This window comes from Thunnus maccoyii, chromosome 21 (assembly GCF_910596095.1).
Source record: "Thunnus maccoyii chromosome 21, fThuMac1.1, whole genome shotgun sequence".
In the NCBI taxonomy this organism is placed as follows: Eukaryota; Metazoa; Chordata; class Actinopteri; order Scombriformes; family Scombridae; genus Thunnus; species Thunnus maccoyii.
Window position 1 is genome coordinate 17,056,218 of NC_056553.1, and position 24,258 is coordinate 17,080,475.

At 38.8% G+C, this 24,258-nt stretch overlaps 1 protein-coding gene across 6 annotated transcripts in view; it reads right to left on the bottom strand.

Moving 5' to 3' along the window:
* ctnnd2a (catenin (cadherin-associated protein), delta 2a) overlaps positions 1-24,258 on the bottom strand; it is a 279,187-nt gene that overhangs the window by 12,601 nt on the left and 242,328 nt on the right. For all 6 annotated transcript variants that reach the window (XM_042399032.1, XM_042399031.1, XM_042399029.1 and 3 more), the window contains 2 exons: positions 10,709-10,958; positions 6,745-6,829 (listed from right to left, as the gene is read on the bottom strand). In XM_042399032.1, the coding sequence (XP_042254966.1) occupies positions 6,745-6,829; positions 10,709-10,958 (335 nt within the window). The remainder of the gene's footprint in view (positions 1-6,744; positions 6,830-10,708; positions 10,959-24,258) is intronic.

Sequence of the window (24,258 nt, forward strand, 5' to 3'; positions counted from 1 at the left end):
CTTGTTCAGTGTCTGTCAGTATGTACTTTACACTGTGAGCTGACTATATGTCCCAACACCTAAAGACATCATCTGCTCCATGGAGAGTGACTGATCTGATTCTCACCTATTCTCCTCCTCTTACCTGCTTTTCTTTCTCTTTCCACCCACCTCCTCTCTCTCTCTCTCTCTCTCTATCTCTTTCACACACACTCACACATACACACAATCTCTAACACTCCTTTCAGCCCCTACTGTAAAAATGAGAGGAGAAAAAAAAGGAGAGCTGGTTGCCATGCAACCATTCTGCCTGTTGCTCTCACAATCACTGGATGGTTAGTTGAAGGTCGCAGGACTGCAAGGTAAAAAGCAATTACTGCCCCAACAAATTAAGTGGATGTGTGTGTGTGTGTGTGTGTGTGTGTGTGTGTCTAGTAGAGCTCGTGCTAGACAGGAATTATGGCAAAAATTGTAAAAGGTTACACATGATGAGTGGTGGGTCCCCTCAGGGCCTCGGTGCCCACTGAACATTGTCATTTTTTCAGTCGTTCAGTCCTTTTCTCTCTCTCTCTCACTCATTTCACCCTCAGATTTTCAGATTTACAGTTGCCAGCGCTTCACTCTCACACGATCCATCTTTGCTCACAGGAATAATGTGCCTCTGACCTTTGCATGCTTCAATTTGGTTGCTTGTGGTTCTGGTGATTTAGGAACTGACCTTTATTATAGGTAAAGTAAGTAAAAAAGTAAAACTTTATTTATATAGGAGCTTTTTTAACACAGGGGTACAAAGTTCTTTACATCAACATCGGCACACAAAGAAAAAGAGAACAAGAAAAACAGAAAAAAGAAGAAAACTGAACAGAAAAATACATACAGACATAACGCACATACAAACACAGAAAGCATACAGCAACCAGACACCACTCAGTATTGCAGTATTGCATTTATTGCAAATAGCCCAAAATACTGTAAGAGTGTGCTACAGCTCTACCTCTATGTCATCCTTAAATACTGTTAGCTTCTACACCGAGACTATCTCACCGCACCTTCATCTCCTCTGTCTCTGTCTCTCCCTGTCTGACACAGGTGAACATCAGAGGGAAACCAGGCGAAACACAGAAGCAGCTTCTGAGGCCCGCCGTTGGTTTGATGTCTACTGAAGTTTTTCAGCTCATCTCCTCTCTCCGTCTTTTCCTGTTTACACTGTGTGGTAACTAATTTTAGCCCTCTCTACAAGAAGAGAATCTCATCATTTTATTCTTAACATGCCTCGCAACAAATACTTGAAAGGTCAGGCTCATATTGTACACATATTTTAATACACAACTGTACAAACCAAATATTGGAACAAAAATATGACAAAGTAAGCATTTGTAAATAATTCAAAGTATTTGCTATGACCTACTTGAAGCACCGGATGGGTGCTGTTTGTTTCATTACAGTCAGAGGCTCAGACTGTGACAGCTACTTCGTCAGTAGAAAAAGGAAAAATACACGATGACACATTTATGGTGCAAACTTTCTGGCACCTTTCTTTCAAATGTATTCATTTTATTTACAAGAACATCTTTAGAATTATGTGTGCAATGATGCTGCAGAGGACTAGGCTGTACAAACAATGACCTCGCACATATACAGAGACATTTCTCTCTCACACAAACACTCCCACATACTGAATTACACATTGCTGGAACATATTGTAAATCTGTCACACGTGTGACAAACACAGCATCTCTCTGACCCTGAACCCCATCTGTCACGTATGTGCGTATCTGCTTTTTGTGATTTGTGTATGTTTGTGATATATGTGTGTGTGATATGAGTGTGATATGTGTGGATGTCTGTGTGTGTGTGTGTGTGTTTGATTAAGTGCCCGAGCCAGATCATTTATCAAGAAATGAGGCACGGCAGCCCAACAGAAATTACGCACTGAACATAGTTATGATGAAGTGTAACGGTGTGAATATACAGTATGAAATTTAGTGTTTAGTATGTGTGTGTGGTTTATTTACAAAGTGTTTCAAGTCCTTGTTTTCTATAGTAATCCCCTGACTGAACAGTACTGCACATTTGTTGTTTACTTAAAAACACCTGACCTGTGGCTTCCCTCCAGGGAACTGTGGATGAAACACTGTACACATACACACACTGAAGAGGACACATCAAGTCAAATAATCCAAATAAACTCGAGTAAAAGTAGAGTTTTACGGCACTCTGGAGACTATTATACATGATTCATCCTAAAGTCAGAGCTTGTGTTCCTACCAACAGAGTCTGGCTTTGGTTTATTAATGACTGCTGCACCACCGATCTTTCAAGTCATCTCAGATGCTATTTTCATACAGAGTTACTGTTTATTTATGGTGCCTCAACTTTTCCGTTTTAGCGCATTCAAAAACTGCTGGGCTGCTCAGCCCCAGTTCTGTTGCGATTCTCTTTTCTTTCTCCCTCTCTCTCAGCCTCGACTGCTCCCATGGTACTGTTGTAGGAAGTGATTAACTCTTCTTACCACGGTTTGACAAAAACATACAGATTCAAAGACACAAACACGCACACGCACAGGAACAAACGTACACGTACTGTATATCCACGCGCAAAATTCCACACGGTTGGAAAGTGTGTTTCAAAACGCTCTCATTACTTGAAACTTCAAAGCAAACAACTTTTTGCCAACAAAGCTCAAATTGACTCATTATTGACCCTACACTCTTCACCACTTTCCAAAACTAGACACACACACACACACATTACTCAAGTATGCTTATTTTCAAAACCCCCAAAATTTTAAGAATTCACCTCACTTTCTTTCCTCACTTCACTCTTTCTCCCCTTTTCCATTCCTCTTTTGCCGCTCTCTGTTTCTTCTCCTTTTGCTTTAGCTCACAAACATTTTTGCCGAGACACCCGACTCCACTCTCGTCTAAATTGTATGCTAATCCATGTTTGGATTGGAGGCTAACAGGATTTTTGCTGCACCAAACACCCATGAACTAATACGTCATGCAGGGATACTAGCAGTAAAGTCACTTATTTCGAGCTCTGCAGTCGAGTGATAAAGTCAAAGTGAGGATCCTCTAACGTAACAATTTCCACAGTTATAAAATTAGGCTGCTTTGTCACTAACCAGGCTGTGTTCATGCAATTTAGAAAGTTAATAGCACGGTATGACTTCTATCAGCCTTTAAAAGTATTTTTTTTTTAGAGTAAATATAGCATAATGCAACAGCTTAACTAACTGAACTGCTTAAAAAGTGTCAACGTGTGAGAGAATTTAAATTGTTTCTGCTGTTTTAATTAAAGTTGCCTTGGGTAAGAGCAACATTTTAACTGCTTTACAAGATGTTGTTCATTCAAGATTATGATGAAGCACATGCGTTAGGATGGAAGTGGAGATGTTAAAACAGGACAGACTGTAGATGATATCTTGTTTCAATTTAAGGATGATGGATGAGGCTTTTTGCTATGATGGAGTGAAAAAGTCTTGTCTTTTGGTCATTTCTCTTTTTTCCACATATGTGATGTTTAAACCATATCGGATCAAATGAGACAGATGCAAAACTCATTTTGCTGTTTCAAAATGTGTGGCTATTTATTTCCGTTTGAGGCAAAGATGGCTGTGGGGTAAAAAAACAAACAAATAAATATGCCCCCCCCGCCCCCTCCGCCTGGCTGCCGTCAAAGCTAATGTCCTTCGCATCTGATCATTTGAGTGTTATGCCATCCAGTCAAGTGTAATGCTATCCAGTGGCAATGATTAGAGAAGTGTGAAGCAGATGAGGCTCCAAGGGGCCACATGGGAATACTGTTCTGCGTTATACTGGGGATGAGAGGATGACGAACGAAGAGAGGGACAACGTCGACAGGATGAGGTGAGGACACGCTGAGTCCATGGGGAGGTCTGTCCTGAAGTGACTGTAGCAAAAATCGGAAGACTCGGGCTCTGACAGAGCCCATGAAAAAATCTTCATGTGTGGAAGTCATTTGGTTAGATATTAAGTTGAATGCCTTTATGTTTCTCGCAACAGGTGGAACAAAATGCCGTTTGGGTGAGAGATTTTGTTTTCTAGTGTCTAATGCACTAACACCTTCGAAAGCTATTTCTTCTTCTATGTTTCATTCATATATGTGTTCACACCTCTGCATAAAATCGCGCACATAGCTCAAATAAACTATCAGCGTCTTTCTTCTTTTTTTTCCTTCCCCACAGATATGAAGCCAGATTCAAAGCCAAGGACACCATCCTGGAATGTGTTACTTACCATTTCTAAACATCTCGCTGAAACTTGTTGATTAGGGCCCAAAAGTTTTAGTGCGCTGAATGGTAGATAACCTTGGTGGCAGATATTCACTCAACAACACTCATTACTAAGAAGTGAAAGGAACAGAACATCTGTCATTACTTTTAATCAAGTTGCAAGTGTGTGCCGGTATTTGTCATTTGAAAAGAAACAAAAGAGCCGAGAGGAGGAGAGAGTGGGTTTCAATAGTGTTTGTGTGTATGAGACAAAAAGAAAGAAATAAAAGAATATGTGAGAACAGCACGCACACCCATCATCATTTCTCCAGACCTTACGCAGTTTTTCTGCTTGTTTGTGTAATTCTTTGTGAGCTACAAGTTAGCTTTTGTATTGATGAGCTACAGTTTCCTGGTAGCCAGCAGCATTACTTCATAATAATAATTCAGCTTTTATGATGGGCTAAATAACCATTAGAATCTATGTTAGCCTGTGTGTGTGTGTGTGTGTGTGTGTGAGTGTGTATATGTTGAAAAAAAACCCCAAAAACAATAGGCTGGAGACTTACACCAAGTTATTGATCCTCCTGCCTCTGTAAACACTGTTGCTCAGATGTGATGGTGCCCAGCAGAAACCCATTATTCTTTTGTTTGGTGGTAGTTATGACTGACCCCAAGGCGAAAACCGACACACAAACACGCACACACACACACACACACACGCACAGACAAAGGCATATACTGCACTGCAAGACACAAAAATAAAGGATCTGTATGTCCCCGTATTCACTCAGGCACTCAGTAACACATAAACACCTATATGCGGCTATAAGCTCTGCAGACTACAGATCTCCAAACCAATATCTGCTTAATGAATATGGTAACACTGAGATTGTCTGGAAGGAAATCTACCTTGGTCATTTAATGACAAATTGAACTCAACTTCCTTCTCTGCCAGTCACTTCACTTTTAATAACTTTTTTAATTATAAAGATGTTATTTCTAAAACCTAATACAATTAACATGACTGCTACTGCTGGCCATTTTGACATCTTGCTCATTTTTTTTTTTTGCCAAAGCTAGTTACTTTTCATAATATATATTTTTAACACGTTTAAAATTGATTCACACTGAATATCAATTACTCTATATCAGGACGCTTCATCATAGGTGTTGCAACGAATTAATGAACTAATAGATGGTGCCATTTTTATGACATTTATAACAATGTGCTTATTGCAGGATATCTGAACATATAAAGACACAGTTGAGTGCACTATTTTAGAATGATATTTCAGGTTTACCTTAAAATGGTCTTTGTAACTTAAAATATGTTATTTTCAGGATAGTGTAATAGTGTAAAATAAGTCAATTCCACAACAAACTAAACTGCGATGATGTGACATGCATACTGTAAGACTATCACATAATGAGTGTGTGCTGGCAGAGAGAAGTCTCTCCAGTGGCCACACTTGACACTATATGATGAAAGTAAGTGGAAAATTAACACCAACATTTAAAAGAGATAATCAATCAATGAAAAAGAATAAAAACGCGAAAATGGAATAAAATAAAATGGAATAAAATTTCTCAAAGATGGTGGGATATAGTGCAAAAATGGTGCTATAGAAAGGCTAGGTTAAAAAGATATGTTTTTAAGTGTCGTTTAAAGCTTTAAATCGAGCCTGCCTTTATAAAGTCTTAAGGTAAGGTGCTCCATAATTTGGGAGCATAACTGAAGAAAGCTGCATCTTCAGTTTTCTTTTGGTTTGGCTTATGGGTATCTAGCAAGCCTGCAGTAGAGGATCTAAGGGCTCGTGAAAGAACATACAGCAACAGGGAGTCTGTGATGTAGCTCGGCCAAAACCCATTGAGAGCTTTATAAACAAGTAAGAGGACTTTAAAATCGATTCTGGGAGATGCAGGGAGCCAGTGTAGTCCATCCAAGACTGGAGTGATGTGTTCTCTCTTTTTTGTTTTTGTTAACAATCTAGCTGCAGAGTTCTGAATAAGCTGTAATCTTTCAATGGACCTTTTAGGAAGACGCGTAAAAAATGCATTGCAGTAGTCCAAGTCACTTGAGATAAAAGCATTAATTAGCATCTTGCTGAGTTAGGACTGGTCGAATCTTGGCAATATTTCTGAGATGAAAGAATGCTGTTTTAGTCACTTTGTTTATAAAGCTCAAGTCAGAGTCTAAAATGACTTCTAGGCTCGTTTCCTCTGATTTGATCAAGGGAGTCAGGTTGCCAAGTCTTTCAAAGAGCTTGTCGGTTTTTACTTTGGGGCTAATTAATAAGATTTCTGTTTTCTCCTCATTTAATTGGAGTTATGGCAATATCAATAGGACTGTCAAAACCTTTGAGAAAGGTGTGCAAAAATGATTGTGGTCCACTAAATAGTATGCAGCAAATATGATAGCTATGTGATAAATATAATAAATATGTGTTGACACAACATCAATAGTGTGAGATGAATTGAAATGTATAAAAGTAAAGTATCAGTACATGGTTTGTACTACATCTTACCTTCTTGTAGAGGGAGCGCAGGTCTCTGTACTGCCACATACTGCTGAGGACCTGAGAGGCTGCCTTCACCACCTTTGCTGAGTGTCTGAGGTGAGACAGAGAGAGAGTTATTTCTCCTGGACCCCATTCCTTGTGATAATGTTGCAATTCTTTTTATTCAGTCCCCTGTCTTTACCAGCTGCACAACATGTGTGCAGACTAGTGGCACTTGTGATGGCTTTAAGATCAAGATGGCCGTTTATGGGCAGAAATATGTGTCAACAGAAACTGAATTTGAATCATTTATATTTGAATTTGTATTGTTTAACATGAATAGCATTGACAAACTGAATCTGAATAGCATCATTTGAGACTGAATTTATTAGTTTGGAACTGAGGTCCAATAATCTTGAAACTGAATGTAATATTATCAAACTGAATTCAGTGTATTTGATCCTCACTGAAAATTCAACTCCCTATATATTTCCACATTCAGTTCTCACAATTCAAATTCAGTTCTTGCAATTTAATTTCAGTTTACTGAGACACACAGGAAGAGCAATCGAGTGCAGATTCACAGAACTCCTTTTCACGTATATTACTGTGACAACAGGTGCTTTTCATTCAGCTAACGTGTCTCCTTGCTTCCCTCACTCTTGTCTCTTCCTCGATATACAAATTAAAATTACGTGATTCAAATTCAGCTTTTTAATGCAATTATTCAAGTTGAACAATTCAAATTCAAATGTAAATGATTAAAATTCAGTTTTGAGTGAGACATATTTCTGCCCATAGCCATTGCTCTTTTCAGCAGAGAATGATTTTCCTTTCGCAAAAACTGAGAGTTTCTAGATGAGTTTAAAATGACCCTCTCAGCCATGCTAATGGTCCCATCCTCGCCACTTAGCTGAAAAATGACTCTAGTAGGAGTCAGTTCATAAGCCTTGCCCTTCTAACAATGAGAGAGGGAAGCAGAAGGGATGCTCATTTTCCATTTGTCCACCAAAATGAAGAAGAATCCTTGTGAAAACAGGCTTCACCCTGGGTTTAATTTTTCCCAGTAAAAAGAACAGAAAGTATGCCAGATTTAAATATGGTGTAATGGTATCAACAGAAAGCCACTGTACCAACCTACTACATAATTACACATGAATAAACTGATCCCAGGAAATTACATGCTGATTTCTAGTAATACTGTGCTCAGTGACTTTGTAGTGCAAACGGGTCAGCACGAACATTGGTAGTGTCACTACCTTACACACCGTATCAAAATATGTTGATTCTTGAGCCATAAATTATTACTTATTACATTTGACTGCTGTAATAAATTCCAGTCACCGGAGAACAACTACAGTATCTTTGAAAAATGAGCCAGAATTTATGAGATTGTCAAACAAGGTTGCTGCTTTTTATCAAACTGTTGGATTTGTTTGATGGGCATTTGTTTTGGTATTTAATATTTCAATATAGGTATATCAGTATTTATATTTAGTATTTTTTGTTTATTTCACTGCAGCTTTCAGCTCCAACTGCTTAAATGAAGTTGGTAAACAGTAGCTATCTGTGGTTATACTGTAATGGGCATTTTCCATTTCAAAAGTGTGTAATTGTGTGAATGTAGCAAGGCAGTGCTGATAAGAGCATTTATCCTCAGTGTAACAATCCTGAGAAAATGAAGATATGTGGGCTATTAGCAGCTAACTACGCTCACTGTGAAATTTGCACTTATGGAGGTTTCTTCCAGCACCTCATCTCTCTCTGTAACGGTGCCCTTGAGCACAGTTCCCTAAATAGACTGAGTCTCTCTCTCCATAACAATAAATCAATGTTTGACCTCAGTCTGATAACACTCTGGTGTCATGGCAACCCCTGACCTGCTGGTTGCCATAGCAGCTAGGAGGAACACCCTGCTCGGTCTCCCATGGCGACAGGAGTTACATTCCTGGTCGCTGCTGACACTATGGGATTTGCAGAATGATGCCTTGACAGGTATAATAAAGCCTAGTCCAGATCAATGATTCGCAACGAGACGAAACGGTTTTAGAATGTTGCAGAGAAAATTGCAGTGGTATGAACTGGTTTGTTGCAGAGCATCTGAAGCCGTTGCCTGGGGTCTCAAAAGACCTACCTTGTCAAATCGCCAAATACAGTTTTAGAACATAAGGACATAGCTATTTCTTTTCAGCCAATCAGAAAACAACATAGACCAGTATGTAACATGGTAGACCTCTGGACAGAGGAGAGGGAGGCCCAGCTCATCCAACTTTTTGAAGAACAGCATTCACTTTACGATTGTAGCCCAAAAACATACTCCAATAAAATAAACAAAAACAACACCATTTGCTTGATTGCAAGCTTCCTGGGTGTGTCTGGTAAGTTGTGTTTTGTCCTCCAAAGGATCACCAAATAAATCTGAAGGTTCATGAGATGATTAATGGGAGACGAAAGAAGAAAAAAACAAGTTCTGATACATAAATCTGTTTTTAGTTTTTGGGCTTTTTCTCTAATCTTTGATTTTTGGTGAAATATTGGATGATTCGTGATGATTTATTGAAATGAAACCATGTAAGAAGTTTAGAGGGAAAAATCACTATTTGGTGGAGCTGTTAATAAGTCATTGACATCTGAAATGTGACCCCGACTACACACTGCTTTTTGTGAGATGTCAAAAGCCAAAAATGTTGTAAACCACTGGTTTCATCTTTAACAAAGTGTTGTATTTTAAAAGCTTGTCATATTATCCATTGTGTCAAATCTTCATCTGAAAAGTAACTAAAGCTGTCAGATAAATGTAGTGGAGTAGAAAGTACGATAGAAGTGTAGTGAAGTAGAAGTTTAAAGTAGCATCAAATGGAAATACTCAAGTAAAGTATAAGTACTTCAAAATTGTACTTAAGTACAGTACTTGAGCAAATGTACTTAGTTACTTTCCACCACTGTTTAATTCCCACTCATGTAACTCACAACTCATGTAAACAGGCACTCATAGTACTGTAAGGCATTTTGAATGAAGGACTCAACCAAAACATGTAGTACTGGAGGATTTGTTTTCCAACATATTTCTGTCAAATAGAGTGTAACTTTAAAATTTTAGAGCCAGAGTCTGACTTGCTGCTTTTATCTTCTTTGCCTAGCACTTCAGAAAAAAGTGTTTTGTCAGTGTCCAGGCCCTGAGCCAGTATGCTATCTGCAAAAAACCCATCATCCACCACCAAAGGTTACACAGATTCACCTCAACAGTGAGGTTCCTTCCAGCTAGTTTATTACAGAGACTGATGATATGCTAGTTTAGGGGTGTGACACTGCAGAAAAAACTGGGTTCTTGGCTGTCTCATAACGTCACTCAAGTTATGTATTTTACAACAGAATCATCCACATACATGTAATTTAAATATACTTAAATTTGAATAACATTATGGCACCAAATTCATTCAAAAAATTACATCTCCTGATATCCACAAAGTGGTTAATTCTAATAATTTTTTACCTCTCTTTCACAGGCAGCTTTTTGGGGCCAGCAGAGACACAATCCCATAACTGCAAGGTCATTTGTGTTATTCCCTCAACAGCCAAGTGTCTAATCAACCACCACTTTTACCCTCCTCAACCCTGAAAGATCCTCCAATTGGTCTGAGGGGTTTCAAGAAATATCAAATATGTCATATTGACCTTTACAATGAGGCACAAAACATTTACAATTTTTCCATTTGGGTTTGAGTATTTCAGTCAGTGGAAACATACAGATTCAGCACAGTGTTGGAGGAAGTAGATACAGCATAAATGTATACTGTGTATCTTACAGTCCTGAAAAATGTTTTCTCTAACTAAGGGGAAACTAAGGGTTCAAGGGTTAATCTCCTAGTTAGTCTGGATAAGTGTGAATGCCTGAATATTAATTTCATTTTTAAACACACCAGTAATTTTACTAACATGGACAAATTGAACCTAGTCTCGTATTATGCTTTCAAAACGTTGGCCTACTCACTTGTCTCCCTTGCTGCGGGCGATGCCGATGAGTTTTTCGATGCCGCCAGCATCGCGAAGGGCTTTTGCGTTCTCCATGTTCTTGGTGATGACTTCGTGCAGTGCACAGCAGATGGCAGTTACTGTATCATCTGACATGGCCTTGCTGGGGGGGCCTGTGGTCCCGGTGGTCCCACTGCTGGTAGCGTTATTGTTGCTGCTGCTACTACTGCCTGGTAACCGATGGATCAAATCTCTCATGGCATATTTACCTGGTGTGTGTAGAGATAAAAAAAATATTGGTCAAATTTTATTCTCATCGCATCCTCCTGTAGATTTTGTTGAAAACATCTTGAAAGCTTGTTCTAAAAATTGCCTTTTGATGGATTTTTGCACACAAAAGAAGAGACAGAATTAGAAACCACTGAACTGAGCTTTGACAACATGAATATACTGTATGATTTTTGATGTGCAGTCTTAAAAATTATGTGTAGGGGTGAGGGTTTACATTTTTTTGTGATGATTCATATGCCCATGAACAGGGGAGATTATATGTAGACAGGTGTGTATGCATGTAGTTGTGGATGACTGGTATAAAAATCCATAAAACCTTAATAATATACTTAACAGATACTTCAAAGCCTCTAAGTAATAAAACTAATATTGCCTTTTTACTATTTTTAATACGCAAACGTCTTGTACAGCTTGAGTGGTTTGGATAACTCCGTAAGGCTTTGGTTTGAGAGAAAACACTGCAAATCCTCTGACGCACGCACGCTAATGCAGACATGCTGAGAATCCAATAAAAGGGGCCACTTGTGGTATTTCGGTGAAAAGGCTGACATATGAAGAAAATGAAAAAAAAATTGACATTCAAAGAATGGGTTGTTGGCGAGATCGAAGCAACACAGAGGAGTAATTAAGAGTGCAGGAGATGATGTCAGATAGGAAACCCATAAACTTCAACTAGTCAGAGGTGGAGCAGATGGAAGCAATGAAGCGACTTTAAGGCAAAGTTTGTGAGGCTGGAAGTGGAGAACAAAACCACCGACATGTAATCTGTGTTCACCAACACAGTAATGTAGTTTGTTCAAACATTGATAAGAATACCATCTTCAGAATACAGGTTGTTTTAGTTTAGATGACAGAGGTTTGTTTTTGTGTATTTTTTGACAAATATTTTTGTCTGAAATGGTAGAATGATTACAATTTGAATCATCAAATTTGCTGTGAGATACAGTATTTACTGTAATTAGGAATGGGTCAGAGTAATAAAATAATTAATTATTAAGCAGAAATATGCCTGATCAATCATCTTCACTCTCATATCTATGGACTGTAAACACATGCATGTGTATGGAAAACACATGGTGCCATTATGCAGAGATTACGGTATGGTATAGATAAAACTGTATTTTGTTCTAAAAATTAAATTTGAAAAAGCAGGAGTTGTATTATATTAGAGTGCTAAACAATTACACATTATTCACAATATCAGATATTCTTCTTGAATGGAAAAAGTGTCAGAAAGTGTCAGATTATGGGTTGTTTGTAGCTTTATTGTTGCTTGGCTACCGAGTTTCTTCAAGTCTGTTTATAGTGTGTATTTTTGAGTTAATAAGTCCTACAAGATCGCAGGAAGTCTGGTTCAATCTAACCAGTTGGCTAGTGTAACATGTTATACTGCCACAGAGGAAATGAATTTCTGATGGGAGAAAAGGGTTGAAAGTATCTCCTGAAGTCAATCGCAGAAACACACCTGGAACCAAATCATCTGTCAAGCAGGAACAGGAGCTCAGTCTGAAAAACGATAACTGTCAGAGAAAATCACTTAGACCGCTTCCAAGAGCCTGACAGAGCAGTGCGTAAGTATGGGACTGATACACAGCACATTTAATGGAAGTATTTAATGTTTTACTCTATGTCTTACATACAAGGTCGCCTAATATTTGAGCCCGCAATTTCTTCTCTGTGCAATTATTTGATCTAGAATCAGGTTTATTATATGACTTTTCCATCTGTGAAAAATGTGAGAATCAAAATCCCTAACTGTAATTAGGGAACAATTGACTGTTATTTCCTGCAGTGTTTCTGATGTAACTACTCAGGAAATCACAGTGGAGTTTCCCATGAGAGAGACAACATTAGATATGAAGATGACTGAGGAGAGGGGCCAATAAAGGAGAGATCAGAGCAAATAGGTGATGAGTGGAAGAATGGAGGACTGGAGAGGAATTGAAGAGATGAAAGGAAAGAGATGATTGTGCTGACTGAGGTGGTGTGAGTAGATCCATGAAACATGAGCAGTAGTCAAGGGGTAAAAAATGTCTTGACCATTATAAAGCCTGTCAATTACACTTGAATCATCTCGAGTTCCTGGGACACAACCCACAGGTCATGTTTCAGGTAAAAAACTATCAATTTGAATGCTGAGGTGATAGTTGAATAATGAAACATGGCTGAAATGTGATTAATTTTTAACAAAATCCACTCACTAGAACCACTAGGACGAGCCCTCTTACCCCAATACCCGCTAAAAGGCACACTTCAATCAACTGAGTATCTCCACAAGAATGAATTGGTCTACCCTCTTTGTGACATGTGTTGCTGGGAGTAACAAAGCACGCCGTTTAAAACAGTGAGTGCGTGACAGTTTGTGTGTGTGTGCTTACAACACAGAAGAGCAGCTCTTTAGGCACTCTGTCAGCACCTAGATTTTTACAAAAGCAAGTCCTCTACAGAAGTGCTAGATCTGATGAAGTAGATGAAAAACAGGAAGTGCTACTCTAAGTGTTAAATCCAGTGCTGTATCATCTTCAGGTTGTACATTACATCCTTTCCAATAGCAGAGAAAACTGAGGACAAAGCACTCAATTTGCAATAAACACAAAATGCTATTGGATTTCCCTGAGAGTTTTTTCTCCAGTTGTGAAATAATATTTCTAAACAACTCATTTTCACAGCAATAGCATAAAACTACCACATACTTATCTACCTGCCACTCTGCAGCTGAGTTCTGGTCTTCGTCAGCTTATGGTGTTACTTTGAATTTATTAACTCTTAGAGAGCAATAAAAGAAAATACAAAACATCCTTTTGGGGTGCAGATTGATTCCTTCACTTATAGAATGGAGCCTTAACTTAATGTTATCTGTTTTGGAGTCTAAAATTTCTCCTTCCTAGCCTCCTTCAATTCCTCATATCTTCCCTTTTCCTTCATTCACTCTTTCCTTGCCCTTTTTAAAATTATTTCCCACTTCCACATGATGCTGAAGGTTTTTCCCCGACCAATTCATCACTGCGATACTCAAGGAGCCCTCACAGACTGGTAGTAAATCCCTTGCTCATATTACCTCTAATAAGTCTAAGTGATCGGGGAAGGGCTGAGAACAGCAAAGCGATGCACAGAGCAGGGAAATCACATGACATTACCGACCTTCATAAAATAAGGGAACACGCACAAAAATATGCATGATTTTACGTATATGCCCTTGTACAACAAACACTGCCGTCACACACACCCAGGCAAACTCTATCTATAAGGATGGGGTGGTGAGTTAATTGACCAAGTGTTATCTCAGGCTGGCAGGCTGAACAGAGGTTAAGCGGTCATTGTCTTTTGGCTGTGAGGACAAAGTTGAGCTGCATCCTAAGAGGAAGACTCATTATTTGACCGACTTGAATCAGACTGACTCATTTCCTACCGGATTAATTTACTGACGACTTGGTTTATTTAATGATTTGACTCATTTTTGAGTAAGTGACTGAATTATTTAATGACTGCATGACTAAGTTGCTGACTGGCTAATTTACTAACTGACTGCCAGATAATTTACTGCGTGAATGACTGACAATTTATTGATTGACTGACTGACTGATTGAGTGAGTGACTAATTTATCAACTGACTGATTGTAGGGAATCTAGTAATAACAAAAGGAGGATATGGAGTAAATATAAAAGACCTGGAAACTTCTGTATTGGAGGCATATCTGTGTTTGTGTTTAAATATTTTCTGCTTACAGACAGATGCTCTGATAAAGTGCTGTCAGCATATCCCTAAAATATGCTTGTGTGTTTGTGTGTGTGTGTGTGTGTGTGTACACACAGGTGTGTGCATGCATATCTCTATCAGTCTCTGCAACGTCATCACATTCATCCCACAGCAGACGAGTACAGAATGAGAAGATGATATGGAAGCAGAGAGAGGTTGAAAGAGGAGGAGGGAAACAGCATAACAGTCACCCATGTTTGAGCGAGAGGAAAGGTGCAGACTAGGAAAGAACGGAAAGAAAGACAAAGTCTTCACAGACATTAGTGTACGCTGAGACGAATGCAATGTGAAACACCTTGATAGCTGGAGAATCAAACGGAGAAGCCCTCGTCATTTCCAAACCCTTAATAACACACCTTGTTAGAGGAAGACACTGCCTCCCGATAATCACTGAGTGCTAAGAAGCATGACTGAAAGCATCACACACACACACACACACACCTCACCTTGACAATACACCACATATACAGCCATGCACGCACACATACCCGTACACATTGCTCATTATCTGGCTTTCAGTTTGTTTTTGTTTTGTTTGTGGTGTGTTTCTTCTGAATTATTTGCTTTGATGCAAGATGCATTTAATAAGACCCATAAAGCTCAGCGTCACAATGTCATTTTTTTTTTGTCTCCTGTGGGTTTTAATGTATTTTTTAAACAGCATTTTATGAGCAGATATTAACACTGTATCAGTAAAGCAAAAACTACATTAAAATTAACTGAACTAAACTAAAGCAAAACTCTGCTTAAACACCACATTAGCCAAATAAAATCTGGTCTCTTTCCTGCATCCTGTGACTATGATACCCAGAGCCTGCAAGAAGTGTATTGATGAATTATAGATTAAATGTCAATGCAAGATTTAACACATTTTAGAAGCTAAATCTTTTGATGTGCTCATTACTCTGATGAAGAAATTATTTGTTAAAATACTGCGTTTTAATTACTACTAAATAAACAATTTATCTCTTAAGACCTCATTTACATTTTAGGTATTTAGTTGACAAATGACTGATCTGAACATGTTAGAATGTAAACAGTTGCACAAAAAGCCTAATTAATTACTATATAATAGTGCAATTAGAGGCCAACCTACGTGTTAAAGCCAGGGACATCATGTAACACTTATTCCTGTAACATCAGAATAGTCTTATGGTAGTTGCACAAAGAGAAAAGAAATGACAAGTGAAAGCTGAAGAGCAAATTAAGATGGATTTTTCATGAGTGGGTGGTGACCCCTTCTACTTTTAGGTCCTACGGTGACATAGACAGCACCTCTACAATGTTGGAGTGCCATATCCCCTCTCCTCTTACATCCACTCTCTATGTCCCTGAAATGTGAGCTTCACCTGGAACATGTCCTCGAGGAGAGAAACAAGCCCTGTGCTGATCACTGCACAGTCTAATAAACCTGTATTACACAACTCCTCCAATATAGCCATCTTCACCTGGGAGGCAGAGCCGGTAATGTATTCCTGTGCTGCATTCCCTCATGTGTCGCTAACTCCCGCTGAGCAGGGCGTGCTTCATCAGGGCCATAATGGCTGATTTGATTTAAAGAGATCCAATTACCCTCAACAATAGAGTGATTTGATTGTTTACTGACGGAGAAGGGAGAGTGTTATTGAAGTAAAATTGGAGGTAATTGTCTCAGGGTGATGTGGGGAAAGATGAAACAGCTTGATTGGTTGTGGCGTCCGACTGTCTGAGAATAAAGGATGGTTAATACACAGTTATCAGTGACTGGGTTGGGGTCCCTGAGGTAGGCTGCTGTACACTTACTGGTATCAAAAGCTTCTGGCTATGTTATGTTTCTAAAGCATCTCTGGGCTGAATAAAAGCCCATGATAGAATGAAGGTTGAACACCTTGATAATAGACACACATAAGGTGGTTTAGCTAGCATCTATGAAGTCTGTTTTGACTTATGAGAATAGAAACTGAGAATGTGATAAATGCTGGACCAATCTGATTTCTTGTAGACCAACAAACATTTTCATGTGCACAAATAAAATCAATTTATAAACGGACAATTGGTGTCTCAAATGATCCTATTTGAATATATAGGCATGGTTTTTTTTTTATCCTGTATGCAAACTCTGTATTTTTCTCTGAACAGGTGAAGCATTTAGTTTAAAATGTGGTCACCCCAATGTGTTGATTTGACATCAGTCAGCACAGACTGACAGCTAAATTTGAAATGAGGTATAATTATGGGGTGCTATACCTGCTATTAAAATATTCAGTGACAAAACTAGTGTTTCAGCACATCTGTGTGATTGGAGCCAGTTTCCCAGGTGTGATTTCATTAGCAGTGTGTCACATTGTCGACAGGGGGCGCCAGATTCAAAGCAACAGGGTGTTGGTTTCTGCTCTGTGGGACTATTCCTTTATTGAAAACATGAAGGAGTTTTTATGGTCCTTGGGTGTCAGCCACTAAAAGCTCAAACTGAATGGAAGTCTGTAATAAAATTCCATCTACAAACAAACCGCAGATATTCTCAAGCATCAATACTGTTTCTCCTGCGGATAGGAGCGGCGTTTTATTGACACCAATTTTACTCATTTTCCCTTGTACTATAATCCAAATTGTAAAAAGTTACAGCATTCTAATGAGTTCTGGATTATGGGCTCATCTGGAAAGCAGCCAGAAAGAAGCGGAAATATCCATCACATACACACATACACAAACACACACTCCCTGCAGTCACCAATTATCAACATCTTCACATCCTCATCAAACTAAAATAGATAGGAATAGCCTCCAAAGACGTCTGATTCCCCACTGCAAAGTGAGGTGTATTCCTTTCAACTTCTGAATAAATAAATATAGAAATAAATAAATAAAATGAACTGCAAAGGAGGGTGCAGACAGATGAAACACAGCAGGTTTAAAGAGGTCAGAAATGGAGGTAAATTGGAAAGTGGCATGCCGTCGCTTCCCCGTTCTAAAATATTCTGCCTTCCTGTGTTTGGTGCCTTTCACACCAGTTATATCTCACCCTCTGTGTCTCTCTTTGATGTCTGTGGGTGACAGGTTTACAGCGTAAACTGCAGAGGAGGGAGCGAGGGAGAGAGGGTGAGAGGGAGAGAGAGAGACAGAGAGAGAGAGAGAGAGAGAGAGAGAGGAAAGGCGGGGATGTTTTTCCCCTGTGAGGAACCTGTGGCTTCATTAAAGATCAGCTTCACGCATGAAAAATATGCCTGCTAGGGAAGATGTATAAATTCACACTTATAAACATACTGTATGCATACACAAACTCACGGTTACAGAAAATGGATAATTACCATTGTGATGGTTAAATAAAGTTATACTGTGCAGCTTGTCGCCTTTCAGTTGAGTTTTCACAAGTGAAGATATTTAAATATGTAATGTAGATAAGTTGTTACCCCTGAGCAACATTTAATGTAGCTGTGCTCCTCCCAAGATCAGGTCTGATGCAGGAGGGACAGCTGTAACACTGACAAAAATCTCATCATCTCATGACAAGCACTTTCTCTCTCTTTCTATTTCTTTTTATTGTTCTATATTTCTATTTCTGTCTGTCGTGCACCCAGTCTGGCACAGTGGAGCAGAGGACAGAGAATGCCAGAGAGAACAAAGTGTGCTGATAAAAGACATGCCAGACCCTCACACAAGAGATTCATCCTGAAGGCGACACAGAAATTTCATAAAATACTGCTGCAACAGGGAGACAGAAGTGTGTGTGTCAACTTAGGGTGAGTCAGTACGAACGTGGCCACGCTGTCCTCATCCCTCTAGCCTTCAAAAGGGGATCTTACCAATGTACAGTCTATTAGCAGAAGGGACGGTAAAATATGTAAAAGTTGGCGTGAGTGAGGAAAACACAAAAAGGACATTCTCCAATTCTGCAGTCTGGCAATGCACTACGTCGTGTGTGTGTATGCATGTGTGTGTGTGTGTGTGAGAATGTGGGGCTAAAATGTTTAGATCAAAGCCTTGAAACCTGTGAGTTTTCTGCACCCTATTTGCATGTGCATATACCAGTCCCTGACCTCTAATAACCGCGCACCCGCACATACACACACACATTTGCAATCATGAAATTAGTAACATCCCTGCGGCGCACTTCTTCGGTTTCCACAGTAACACTCCCCAGCACTGATGTCATCAATGCGAGACACAAAGAGCGAGAGATTGCGAGAGAGGGAAGGTGAGGTGTTATGAGTTCATGTCTGAAACGGCATGGGAAGGAGACGGAGAAGGAGGGGTGGGTGTGGGATAAACGGATGGTAGGTGGAAGTATAATATTCATGTTTTAGACAGGAAGGTGGGCAGAGCGAGGGTGAAGAGAAAATGAGGGGAGGAGAGTGGGAGGGGAGGATAAAGTCAATAAGAGGTGTGGTGTGACAAGAGAACAAAGACAAAGACACAGGGGAACTGGACTTCTTGAGTCATTTTCTGTCCTTATCCTTATCACTTTTATTGATTATGTTTCTTGAATGTATCAGGTTTTAATGTTTTGCTTTGATTTTCACATATATTCATCACTATATGGATGGTTTTTTTTTACTACAAAGAAAGAGTTAAGTATATTGTAGGGTGTCTTCTGCAACCAGTGAGCAATCCAAACAATCAAATAAATGTATTATCAGTAGGGATGTTGATATGTCACTGAGGCTGATGTGATACACATCTTGATGCATTGCCAATGATCTGATACATTTAAGATACATATGAAGCAACTACAATTGCAGTAAAATGCGATCCACCTCTATTGTGTTGAAGCGCGATTTGTCACGATTTGATTCAACACAATGTGATTTGAAGCGATGTGAATGAATGATGCTAAGCAATTCAAAATGGTACAGAGAGTTTGAATTTATTTCTTAAGCATACAGAAAATCATGAATTAACTTAAAAAATGCCATTTTTATATTATACATTTGTTTCTCTAGTACTGCAACTCAGTAAGCATCTCATTTATGCTGTTTCTTTTTGACCTCTAAAAACACCTGGAATGTTCTGGCAGCGCACCACTTCGCTGTAGCATGCTAGCGTGTTTGAAAAACAGTTTAGAAAGGAGGAATCAATCTAAATATCAAATCATTGGCCACAAATTATTGGTTGTATTTCTAAATAATAAAGGCATAGGGCCTCTACTAATATATAATCGGGGCAATGGCATCATGAATGTTTATGCTGGTGCAATGATGCAAATCGGTGAATCTTCTCATTCCCATCAGTTATCAGTATTCTGAAGGTGTTTTCAAACAGAGCTGTGGAGCTTCTACACCTATCCCACATGAAAACATCCTAATCAAACTTGGGCATGCACCAAAACAAGCGCCCCCTTATTCACAGTTAGTAAACCATGGAGAGCTGTGTTTGATGTTGGAGGTCAATTACTGTACCCTGAATGTAGGAAGGTAGCCAGCAAATCTGGTATTTAGAAACTGACTGTTCAGATTTTGTTATCTTCTTATACTATCTCTGAGTCTAGATATAACATGTTCTGTGATCACTGTTAATAATCCTAAACAGTCTGAACACTTCCTAATAATTGATTTGTACATTGTGCATTTGTACAATCAAATGCTATTTGCATGTTAAGATTAATCTATATGCTTTTATAGAAGTATGAAAAGTGTAACTCAAAAAGTTTTACATTAACAGTTTCACACTGAACTTTGTATTATACACATTGCATATTTAATGTAATTCCTAGTACAGGTTTTTGCATTAGGAATACATATTTAGAATTGAAATTAAACCCTTACTGCAAAATAGAGAAACCCATTTAGATTTAGCAGTTGGAGTCACTTTGTACAAAAACACATTAAATTAATTCATTAAGTGTCTTAAATAAATACGGACTGCATTAATCACTTTTTCATTAAACAATAACTTTCTTTGGATTTGATTGCGAGTGCGGCATGTGTTTATAAAAACCTTTGGTAAATGGCTGCTGTATTTGAAATAATACAGTGTCTTTTTGGCATTCAAGTGCCGTTCCCAATTCATGTGTGTCAAATTACCATCTGTAAGTAAATAGGGAAGAATTGCACAGACAGACGGTGTAGCAGTGAATGAGACTCATTCATTGCTACACAGGCGTACAGTACATTATGCAAATCAAAAACTATGAAGGAGGTGAAATCAGGAGAGAGACAAAAATGTTGACAGATGAGAAGAATGATTCTCAGTGACATCAATATGCCACTAAATCACATTACAGAGGGATTGGAATATAAGCATACATATGTGGTTAGGACTTAAGCTGTCATCGCTTTCTCTTCTTGTTCTCTTCTGTTTCATCTTGAACCCCTATTCAGTCTCCACAGCCTGACTTGGCCTCTTGCTCCTTTTTTCATCCGTACCTCTCGAGCCTTGTGTCACTCTTGCTCCTTCCCTTTTGCTTGTCTCACTGCCATCCAATCACACAGTACTTTGCAGAGGGTCTGACACTGAGGTTACTGTGTGCGAAAGATGATTCTCATCTCCGCTCACTTGGCTGAGCTCTCATGCAAACAACTATTCCCCTAAAGTGATGCTGCCAAGCCTACCGGCACTAACAGTTTATGACACACTATCGTGTGAGTTTTAAAAGAAGATGATTTGTTTTTTTGCTTTCCAGACAGAGGGATTTCCTCTAGATTAGCCATGTAAAAATATAGTATAATTAGGTGAAACTTGGATTTAACAAAGACCCACAAACTGCTCTATAAAATATATTTGTCACTGTGGGTTAAACTGTTGTCTTTCAGAAATGCATGGTGTAGAAAAAGGTGTTTGACTCAGAGGTTAGAGTTACTCTGCTGGATATAGCTTGTGAACAAGGGCCAAATGGGGCTTGTCTCTTAGGAGTGCCTGGCCTCTACCTCTTTCCTGTCGACACATATCAACTCACACCTTGCCAAGAGCAAAGGCTCATCCCTGACTGATCCTTTTCACTTTTCTCCCTCCTCTCTCCTTTTTTTTTTCTCTGCATCTCTGAGCCATTCTGTGTCCCTGTGTGTCATTAACTCTGTCTGTCGCCTTCTGTCTCATTTACAATTTAGCCGTCTCACAGTTTGGAAGAGAAGTTGATCTGTGAGCTGATTTTGAATGTAAACTAATCAATCATTCCACTGATACTGATATTGAAAATTGTTTAAATAATATTGGTTGTCTATCTAAACAGAGCAGGCTTACCATCACTGTCTTTTTACATTAAGTCATTTTAATATTAAAAATGACTCCATGTACTGTGAAAAAGTTGCTAGTGAAGCCAGTCCCACTGAGAATTAAGAAGCGGTTTCTAGCTAGTAAAGAAAAACCCAAAAACCAAAACAATACCAGTTCATATAAAACCATGGGCAGCCACTTTCATCCCACAAGACAAGTCAACTCTGCACAGATTAAACGGTGACAAAATTCATTAATAAATGAATGTTGGTGAAGAAACTCTTGTAAATGTCTAGCTGATCAATAGTTACATTCATCAGACGAGTAATGTCATAAGACGCTAATGCTGCTCTTGTTCAGTTGGATGTAGTGTACTCAGGCAATCGTTCACATACACGCCCGTCACAAGAAAGTGAGGAAAAAATTGACAGTTTAGGAGACTTTCTGCCATTCAGCGCTCGGATGGCTCAAGGCAGCTTTACATACATTTGTTTTAGAAGACGAGCGTCACAGTAATCCAAATTTCTAAATATATTAGCTCTACCAGACTGCTGACTTTAAATAATAACTTCAATTAAATGACCATCTTAATCTCTGAACAATATTTCTCAAGTATCTCTGTTTTCTGGCACTGTTGTACCTATTTTTTTTCATCAATCTGCCAACCCATCCCTGATGGTGCCAGCTGCAGTTGCTACAGGAGAATAATGATCTGCAATGCCCCTAATTTTCTCTGTCTCTGTTACATATCTTCCTCTGCCTCCATCACCCTGTCTCTGTTTTATTGTCTGTCTTCTTAGGTCTCAGAAGTAACACCGGGAGGGATAATCACATGCAGGACTTTAACCATGTTACCCCACAACTGAATAAGTCAAGCATGTATCCAAATGAAAATGCCAAACAAATCTGAATTGATTTTCACTGTGAATTTGCAAGTAATTACAATATTCAATCAGCCTGTGTGTTTTGCTTTTCTCTCCATCAAGCACACATTCATTGCTAACTATCTTTCCGTAACTCTCCTCTTCATCTTTCTCTTCTTGGGAAACTAATGGCTATAAAAGACTAAAAGTAAAATAGACCAATTACCTCTAATATTTTAATCAATTAGCAAACATTTTAATGATTTCCAGAGCAAAACATATGCAGTTCTCACTGTAGAAGGTCAAATGGAAGAATTGGTTAAATCTTGTCAGAATGTAGACTAGTTTTATTCAAATGAATAATTTATTTTGACAATGTAAGAGCAAATGGCTCAGTAAGACTCTATTTAAAAGGAGCTGAAACAGCATTTTCACCATGGAATGCTATGTTAGTCTATTAAAACCAATCATATTGTACATTACACATTATTAAACTCTATAGTACCTGGCTGATAGCAGGGGTAATATTTACACACTGCAGTAAACACTCTGTTTCAGTTGATGTATCAGTGTTTCCCAGTTTGATCCAGTATCAATTAGATAAAAACAACAAATCTTGCAGTGGCTGTTATACTGTGAGTGCATTTAAATGATTTCTGCTTCCATATTCTATCATAAAATCTGCATGTTTGCAAGCTGTAACACTTTTACAGTATTTACATTTATTTACATTTATTTACATTTACATTAGATTTGGAAAGCAGGCTATGGGATCAAGCCTGCCTACATTTAGTATACAGAAAGTTGTTGGAGGTTAAGAGTTTACCAGCATTATTATTCTGACAAATTTTAAATCTCTATATTATATATAGATGTCGTATTTTCTACGCCATCTGCTATGACTGCCATTATAGGTTGAAAGTGGAGGAAATATTGGAATAGGAGTGACATGCAAAGGTCCCTATCAATCTTATAGATGAAAAAGCATAAATCAGTGCACCTGTAAAGATTTCTACAGCCCCTAACTTTCTATTTATCTGACTTCCTGATACATCTGCAGGTGTAGAAAGAAAAAAACAAACAACAAAACAAAACAAAAAATATTCAAAACCGACTGATAAGCCTCTTTGTGTGAAGGCTTCAATTATCCTGTAATCCGCTGCCGAGCGCCAGCCAGACCATCACAGTATGGGCGTGTTGAGCTTTGCCGGCGGCATTCCTTGTCGTTCTTACACCACTCCAGCAAAACCCAGAGAGGCTCCAGACGCCCCTCGCCTGAGACAGAGGGTAGCCGGGTTGCTATAGAAACCACTGAGCCCACCAGGAAGCCGCGATAATCAGAGATACCAGAGACAGAGACGAGTGATGTCACACACACACACACACACACACACACACACACACACAACCATATCAGTTCGTGTGTGTTTATACAGATGTAGCCACAGGAAGAGAAAGTGATAACACACAAATACAAAAATATATGATGATATAAAAGTGTCTTAATGTGTTAGGTTACTGAATGATCCC